Genomic DNA, 8,716 nt, shown 5'->3' with positions numbered 1-8,716 from the left:
TTATGTCCTGGACGTGGCATTTTATTTATAGTAGTTGAAATTCTCTTATAAATGATTTTTGAGTCTGATTTTTGAAAGAACCCTTATCGTTCAAGCCACGTGGCGTTTTAAATTTATTTCACATCATTATATTTCTGTCAAATTTTGGAACACCTCCTTAAAAATGCCACGTGTACAATGCACACCTTTGGCAAGAAGACACCCTGGTTTATCCGTATCTAGTCAATCTTTCCTAAAATAAATTATTCATTCATTTCCACGTGCATTATCTAGTTGGCAGTCGCGTTCACGTATAGAAGGAATCATTTCGAATGGATTCGTTCACACCTGTAATTAAAAGACACCCATTTTTTAGTGAAGAAAATGCCAAAAATAACCACTCCATCGCGCCGCTTCTGCACACAAAAAAAGGATATTCTCGTCATTTCAAATAATTCCGCTTTCTTCGCCTTTATGTCACCTACCAAGGCATTCGAACGGTCAAGAAAGATCTCAGCCGTCGAATTAAACAATCAAATTAGGAAATCCACTTGGATCCAACGGTTAGAAAGGAGCCACTAGAAGCTTCTACCCTACAAACCTCCTTGTATAAATTGCGGGGGTCGGATCAAGTGAGCTCGTGTTCGCCTCGTGACGAAAACATTCGTACTCGCTATTAGGGTTTAACGCTCCATCTACTCTCAAGGTCTGCAACCCTACAGATCTCATATGTTTTTGAATCGATGTAAACGAGTTTTGATTCGATCGTAGTGTTTTTCGATCAAAATGTCTATAGATCTGTTGTTGAATCGTGCGTTTTCTGCAATCACACCGTTTTTACGTTGATTTAATGGATGTTTCGATGTGCTTTTGTCGATCTTCTGTATTTGATTTGTTGATCTAACGATTCTAAAGTTCATTTTGGATTGAAATCTTTCAGGAAATCGACATGGGAAAGTGCTATCCAACCGTGAGCGAGGAGTACAAGAAGGCAATCGAGAAATCCAAGAGGAAACTTAGAGGATTAATCGCTGATAAGAAATGTGCGCCATTGATGCTTCGAATAGCGTAAGTTTTTCAACGATCGATTAGTTTAGTTTTTAATCGTTTTAATGTGAAGAAGACAAATGGCTTGATATCTGATTTGATTATGTTGATGCAGATGGCACTCCGCAGGAACTTTTGATGTGAAATCGAAGACTGGAGGTCCGTTTGGAACAATGAAACACTCTGCTGAGCTGGCTCATGGAGCCAACAATGGCCTGGATATCGCAGTTAGGTTATTGGAACCTATCAAGGAACAGTTCCCCATCTTGTCGTACGCAGACTTCTATCAGGTATTTTTTATGGGAGTTACTATTGCCACACCAAGTTTTACTAACGCCACACCAATTGCTGTATAAAACCACCAATATCACATTTAGTTGGTGTGGCATTAGTAAAAATTTGCGTGGCAATATCAACTTTTTTTATTTTTTTACTTTTTATTGATCAAAATTCAACCTGTTTAATTAGTTTATTTTTCCTTGGGTGGGTTTGAATCCTTAATGTTTGGTTTTTTTTTTTTGTTTCAACAACAGTTGGCAGGAGTTGTTGCTGTTGAAATCACCGGAGGACCTGAGGTTCCTTTCCACCCTGGGAGGCAGGTTTGTGAATTGAAGCTCTTACTTGTAATTTTTTGGTGCGTCTTGGCGCGAATCATTTATATTGAAAAGAAAAATTTGTCCTTGCTGATTCCCGATATGAACGCTGACTTTAATTTGTCCTTGCGTAGGTTAGATTAATTGAACCTGAATTTAATTTGGGTTGAGGGCTCGGGAAACCCAGCTCAATCTGAAGCTGAATATGTATAAAAATTAAGTACATATTTTTATATTTGTTATAGATATTTATTTATTTGTAAAGTGTTTTTGATTATTGCTGGTTACGTGTATTTGTGGTAAGGAAAAAATGTATCTTTTGACATTATTTTTCTTTGTATTTGTTTCCTAGAGTCTATTGGGTTAATGAGCCTAGGGTCTATTGGGTTAATGAGCTTAGATTTGATGCTCGGGTTGAGTCGAGCCTGAGTTGGGGGGCTGCTAGGAGTGTAACATGGTTCCATTCAAGGTCAAATTGGAACTAAACTGACATAATTCGGTTCCACTAAATAAGAACCAGAGAATGGAACCAAACCAAGCTAAAGTCGGTTTGGTTTGGTTCGGTTCTATGGGTAGCCAATATTCTATAAATTGTAAGTAAATTTTTTTAATGAAAAAGCAAACATAAAATTTCAAACAGTAAATCATTAATCTATCCATAAAAAATCATTGCTTTATAGATAAAAGATCACTAATATATGTCCCAACTCCTAAAATAATTCATAATAATTAGTACATACATATATATTTATTTATTGCATAGGGTTTAGTTCTCGATTTGGTTTGGTTTGGTTCTAGGTTTGAACCGGACCAAGTTGCACCCCTAGGTTCTGCCACTTGAGTTGAGCTTGGTCTAACAACTAACAAGTAGTGTCGATTCAATTACTTTCCTATAAAAATTTTGGATGATTATTTTCATTATCTTATTTAATAGTAGGAATTTGTATTACACAAATTAGGATTTATGTAAAATTAAATTTTTTTTATAGTTAATTTAATGATTATTTTAGAAGTTTCAAATAGGTAATATGGTTTTATATTGTATTTTATCATTTAATGTTTAATATATTGTAGGTTTTTTTAAAAATAATTTAAAATATTAATTAAGGTGTAAGTGAGACCCTTATCTCATTATAGTAATAAAAGGATATTTTTGTAATTTTAAAAAACTAACTAACGCGGTTATAGGTGTAGTGGGTTTGTGATTTATTTGTTTTGACAAGAGGGCCTTAATAATTAATAAGTTTAAATGTAATGTCAGGACATTCGTAACCTAAATTTGGAAGACCAAAGATGTCCTCAAATTTACATTTACTCTTATTATTGTCAAGGTTATTTTTATTTTTTTGTCAAAACGAATAATAATATTACCACAACCCCTGTAATTATGTTAGTTAATTTTTTAAAATTACAAAAATATCCTTTTATTATTTTTAAAATCACCTAAGTTAATATTTTGAATTATAAACAAGCCTATGCAATATATATTAAAGGATAAAATATGATATACAATTAGATTATTTATTTAAATTTTCTTAAAATAATTTGTTAAAGTAATTATAGAATAATTTGATGGCACATTAATCCTAATTTTTGTAATACATGTGAATTTGCATGATGGCTATTTAATAAAAGAAATATTTCCAAATTTTGGGAGCAGAAGCAATGCCCCATTCTTTTAGACTTCCAATGTGAATGCTTGCTATCCCACTACTAAACTGTGCAGACACATTTATTACAAAATTATAATTTATATTAATTATAAACATTATTCTCATATAAATAGTCTATATTACATGTCAAATCACTATTTAACATAGGGAAAATTATCAAAAAAATCCAAAAAAAAAAAATTATTACGAAAAACAATCTAATTTTAAAAAAATTAGAAAAAGGATACAAATCCGGTCATTTAAAGATCGGTTTTTCTCTCTTTAATTCTCTCACCTCTTTCCCTCTCCTCTATATTTAAAAAAAATGAATTTTTTTTAAATACCGATCTTTCAAAGATTGGTTTTTCTCTCTCTTCAATTCTCTCACCTCTTTCCCTCTCCTCTATATTAAAAAAAAAACGATTTTTTTTTAAATACCGGTCATTCAAAGACCGGTTTTTCTCTCTTTAATTTTTTCACCTCTTTCTCTCTCCTCTATATTAAAAAAAAAAACGAATTTTTTTAAAATACCGGTCATTCAAAGATCGGTTTTTCTCTCTCTTCAATTCTCTCACCTCTTTCTCTCCTCTATATTTAAAAAAAAAAAAACGATTTTTTTAAATTTCTCTCTCTTCACTTTTCTCTTCCTCATCGATTTAAATAAAGAAATTTGCTTACCTTTTACCCTTTTTTTCTCTCCCTTCTCTTCTCTTCTCTCCAAAAGAATAATTTTTTTTTTTACTTTTTCATCTTCTTCTTCAACTTCTTCACTCACTAAGGTAAATCAATTTTTTTATTTTATTATTTTACATCTCAAGATAATAAGATCAAGACCATCTTATCATGAGATCAAGATTTTTTGATCTCAAGATAAGATCAAGATCTTTTGATCTCAAGATAAGATCAAGATCATCTTATCATGAGATCATGAGATCAAGATCTTATTGGGTTCACATGAATGTCATGTTTGATGATCCTATGTTAGCATAAATCTTCCTATCATCACTCACTAAAAAATATAAATGCATCATTGTAATATTAACCTCGCATAGTTTAGTAGTTGAGATCAAGATCTTGAGATGTAAAATAATAAAAAAAATAATTTTGATTTACCTTAGTGAGTGAAGAAGTGAAGAAGATGAAAAAGTAAAAAAAAAAAATTATTCTTTTGGAGAGAAGAGAAGAGAAGGGAGAGAAATGAAAGGTAAAAGGTGGAGTAAATTTTTTTGTTGAAATAGAGGAGGAAGAGAGAAGTGAAGATAGAGAAATTTAAAAAAATTCGTTTTTTTTAAATATAGAGAGAGAGAGAAAGAGGTAAGAGAATTGAAGAGAGAAAAATCGATTTTTGAATGACCGGTATTTAAAAAAAATTCTTTTTTTTTTTTAAATATAGAGGTGAGAGAATTGAAAAGAGAGAAAAATCGGTTTTTGAAAGACCGGTATTTAAAAAAATTCGTTTTTTTTTTAAATATAGAGGAGAGAGAAAGAGGTGAGAATTGAAGATAGAGACAAATCGGTCTTTGAAAGACCGGTATTTAAATTTTTTTTTTTTTTTTTTTTAAATATAGAGGTGAGAGAATTGAAGAGAGAGAAAAATTGGTCTTCAATTTTTTAAGAAGAAGAATCCCCTTTGTGATTCAAGTTTAGCTTAGTTAAACAAAATAACTATTATTCTTCCCTTATACTCCAAAAATATGAGTTTGCATAGATTTCTCTAGGAGAGGAAGAAAAAAAACTTGTCAATCCTTCTCAAACCCTTGAAGTGGAAACTTCCCCATCCTTAAACAAACTACTTGGTATACGTTTCCTGATGTAATAGTCAAAGTCGGATAACTGCCTTATTGGATCATCTGTTGATCCACCAGCGACACGTGCTACATTAAGTATGCACTTTTAAGGATCCAAAAGAGAGAGTGGGTGAAGCCAAAAAAATCTCGGGCACATATTGAGTCAGATAGAAGACAATTAAACCATGGAAGAGATGAAATTGAATATCTGGTCAGGATTTGTTTATTGAACCAAAGATGGGTGTGATAAGAATTTCTTCATGATGGTGACCGTATCTTTTTTCGAAAGTTATTTAAAGTTTGCCATTTTTAAAAATTAATTTCTAACATTGTTTCCTCAGTATTAGCAATATATTAATGAGAAAAGGCTTCTGATTATTTCAGGACAAGCCAGAACCACCTCCAGAAGGGCGCTTACCTGATGCCTCCAAAGGTCAGTAATATGTTCTCTATAGTCTTGGATCCTTCACTATTCCCTCTGTTATAGCCAATTACTTCCAACTTTCATTTTCTTCAACTGACAATGACCAAGTCCAAGTGATTTTTGGGTTTTTGACTGCCCTTGTAGGAACTTTTTCATCTGTACTACATTTATTAGTTTTGGTTAGATAGATTTGGGTTCCTTTGATTTTATTCTTATTGTACTGATAGAAAGAAAATTAATTTTCCATTGGTAATTTTTGGCTTAATTGGACATAATTGGTTGTGGAAAATTGACATCTAAGCTTAAAGATTGACTGAAATTAAAAGGTTTAGAAGGCGCATGATATTTAGTTTATGCTTTTCTATTTTTATTGCCATTTCAGGAACGGATCATCTTAGGGAAGTGTTTGTCCACCAAATGGGCCTCAATGATAAGGATATTGTTGCTCTTTCTGGTGGTCACACCCTGGTATGTGTTGAGATTTCTGTGTTTTAACTTGTTTAGGTCGAACCTAGATAATAGGCCATATGCCTGATTTTCTGGTTTTGTAATTTGTAATTGATCCCCAGGGAAGGTGCCACAAGGAACGTTCTGGATTTGAGGGACCCTGGACCTTGAACCCCCTCATTTTTGATAACTCCTACTTCAAGTAAGTACATCCCTCTCCTTTTAGTGTGTCTTCACTTTGATCTAACCCTTTGTGCTGTAATACTAGCTATATTTTGTCCAATTAATATAACTGACTAATGTTATAATGATTTTTTTTTTTCTTTTTTCCGTTGCAACAGGGAGCTCCTTAGTGGAGAGAAGGAAGGTCTTATCCAGCTCCCATCTGACAAGGCCCTTCTTGTGGATCCTGTTTTCCGCCCTCTCGTTGAGAAATATGCTGCTGTTAGTATTTCTTCTATGATTTTTTTGTCCCATTTTCTCAAGTATTACCTTTTCTAATTATCTTAATATTTTTCTTCATGTTTTCAGGATGAAGATGCTTTCTTTGCTGACTATGCTGAATCCCATATGAAGCTCTCTGAATTGGGGTGAGTGAATATTGCTGGACTTCTTGCTTCACAATCATCTCCTTTTTTTATTTGGAGCAGCCTCTAATGATAAGTAGCTGATGAGATGTTCTTTCATGATCTCAGATTTGCTAATGCGTGAGGAGTTGGTTAACACCTTAATAGCTGGTGATGATGGAAGATGTTCTGAATTTTGTTGGTTCTTTTTCTTTTTGGGTGTTATGGAGATGGATGTGGTTGGTAGTCATCATCATCATCATCATGCGTAGTTGTTAAGCAATGAGAACACTTTAATGTTTCATGTATTTTGGTTTAATAAGCTTTGCAACAAGTTAGTTTGTGCTCTGGTGGTACCCTTTCCTTCCTGCCCTCTTATATCTTACACCTGAGAGTATCATCAGTTTCTCAAAGAAAATTGCTTGCTTTAACAAGAGAAAATCCAGAATAATTTTCTTTTATCTTGATATGGAAATTAAGTTCACATAGTGGGGGAAAATCTATCTTTATTATGTGTATGTATTGAATTCATCAAGCTTTGTCTGTAGATTTCAAGATTAGTACCAATGTGAAGGATTCTTCTGGTTACAATAGTAGTTGAATGAGTTCTCTCTCTCTCTCTCTCTCTCTGTGTGGAAGTCTTGAACGTCTAGCTTGATAGTCAATAACTTTAGGTAGTCTCTGACCGACGGCTTCTGTTAAAGATGTTCCATAGGGAAAATCTTTGAAGCGGCAGGCCTTTTCAAAATTTTGAAAGAGCATTCTTCATTGGAATACACGTGGCATTTCTAAGGAGGTATATCAAATTTTGTTGGAAATGTTGGGGGTGTGAAATAAATATAAAATCCTGGGCTCGTTGGCCATCTACTGTATTTGATCTGTTCATGTACAGTAGAAAAGTTCAATGTGCATCTAGTCATGTTCGGTATGCTTCGTCCATGGTTACCTGAAATTTTTAGCTAGGTGGCTGGCAGTGTAGTATTCTATCTTTATTTGTCGTCAACAGATGATTTTGAGGCTAGTTTGTGTTTTTGGTTTTACATGTAATATGCGTTGGAGTGTAATTACTAATAATCACCCATAGAAATTTCTTGTGACTAAAAATCACTTATCCTTGTAAAAATTTGGAAAAATTCGAGCCCGGGTCGTAAATTTCCAGGATGATTTGGTTTGTCTGTTGAATTATTGAAAAAAGTCTAAGCATAATTTGTTTTTGAGTCGTGATAAACTGATACTCTTTATACGTTAGCTGAGATGGCAGTGTATAGAACCATTTCCGAGATTGTACAAAGAACATCGTTTTATCATAAGTTCTTGTTTTTTTTTTATGTGCCTCTCTTTATTGAATACCAATTAGTGGTATGTACGCTTATCTAAGAAATTTAGATGATGACCTGATGAAAGAATATTTTTGTAATTTTTTTAAGTTTTTGTAAAAATGATCTATATAGCATTAAGTTTAAATACGAAGATGGGAAATTTTTTGGCTCTGATAATTGCAATGAAGCGTGATTCATTTTTGTTTATGAAGTGAGAACAACGATTATTTAAAATGGAGAGAATTGACGGCTTGGATTTTAAAATCTGAAGAATAGGTAATAATATCTGTATTGAGGAGATAATCCTCATCTAAATTAAATCTTTGATGTAAAAATGATAAATTATGTAAAATTTTAGAATCCAACGACCCTAGTCGTCCAATTATTGAGATAGAAAGGGATTTTGTAGGAAAATTGATCCCTTTGAAAATCATTTCATATGACACAAGGGTAAATGTTTTTGGACAGTAGAAAAGCCTCCATTTAGTCTTACGCTCTATTTGGATTGAGAAACGGAAAAAAGAAAAACGAAAAAAAAAAAGAAATAGTATTCTTTTCATTTCTCTTGTTTGAGAAGTTAAGAAAAAAGAGGACAAAGTTGGAGAGAAAATTGTTCAATTTTGTTTTCCCCCCAAAACGGAAAGAAAATGAGAAAATTGAACAAATTATTTTCTATTCTATTATTTTCTCCTCTCTTATTTATCTAAATAGGGTGGAGAGAGTTGTTTTTTTGTTCTCTTCTCCTCTCCATTTTTCTCAATCCAAACAAATTATTAAGGACTTCTCATAGCATACTAAATAAAAAATTGTCTCCAAAGAACTATTCTAGTTGAATCTTAAGGGAATTTTATTCTTATCTTAACCTTTCATTGAACATTGGGACACATATAAGACCAATGTAT

General features: G+C 32.6%; 1 protein-coding gene across 1 annotated transcript; it reads left to right on the top strand.

Annotated features, from left to right (window-relative positions):
- Nucleotides 1-533: 533 nt before the first annotated feature.
- LOC147395395 (L-ascorbate peroxidase, cytosolic) lies at nt 534-6,843 on the top strand. The gene is made up of 10 exons (XM_086451081.1): nt 534-685; nt 920-1,047; nt 1,142-1,316; nt 1,560-1,625; nt 5,443-5,491; nt 5,865-5,950; nt 6,052-6,131; nt 6,271-6,373; nt 6,461-6,519; nt 6,625-6,843. Exons 2-10 carry the CDS (start codon nt 929-931, stop codon nt 6,638-6,640), a joined length of 753 nt encoding a protein of 250 aa, XP_086307207.1. The 5' UTR covers nt 534-685; nt 920-928; the 3' UTR covers nt 6,641-6,843.
- Nucleotides 6,844-8,716: the final 1,873 nt, after the last annotated feature.

Source organism: Akebia trifoliata, chromosome 8 (genome assembly GCF_017979445.1).
Source record: "Akebia trifoliata isolate Shusen 1 chromosome 8, ASM1797944v1, whole genome shotgun sequence".
Lineage (NCBI taxonomy): Eukaryota > Viridiplantae > Streptophyta > Magnoliopsida > Ranunculales > Lardizabalaceae > Akebia > Akebia trifoliata.
This window is presented reverse-complemented; position numbering and strand designations above follow the sequence as displayed.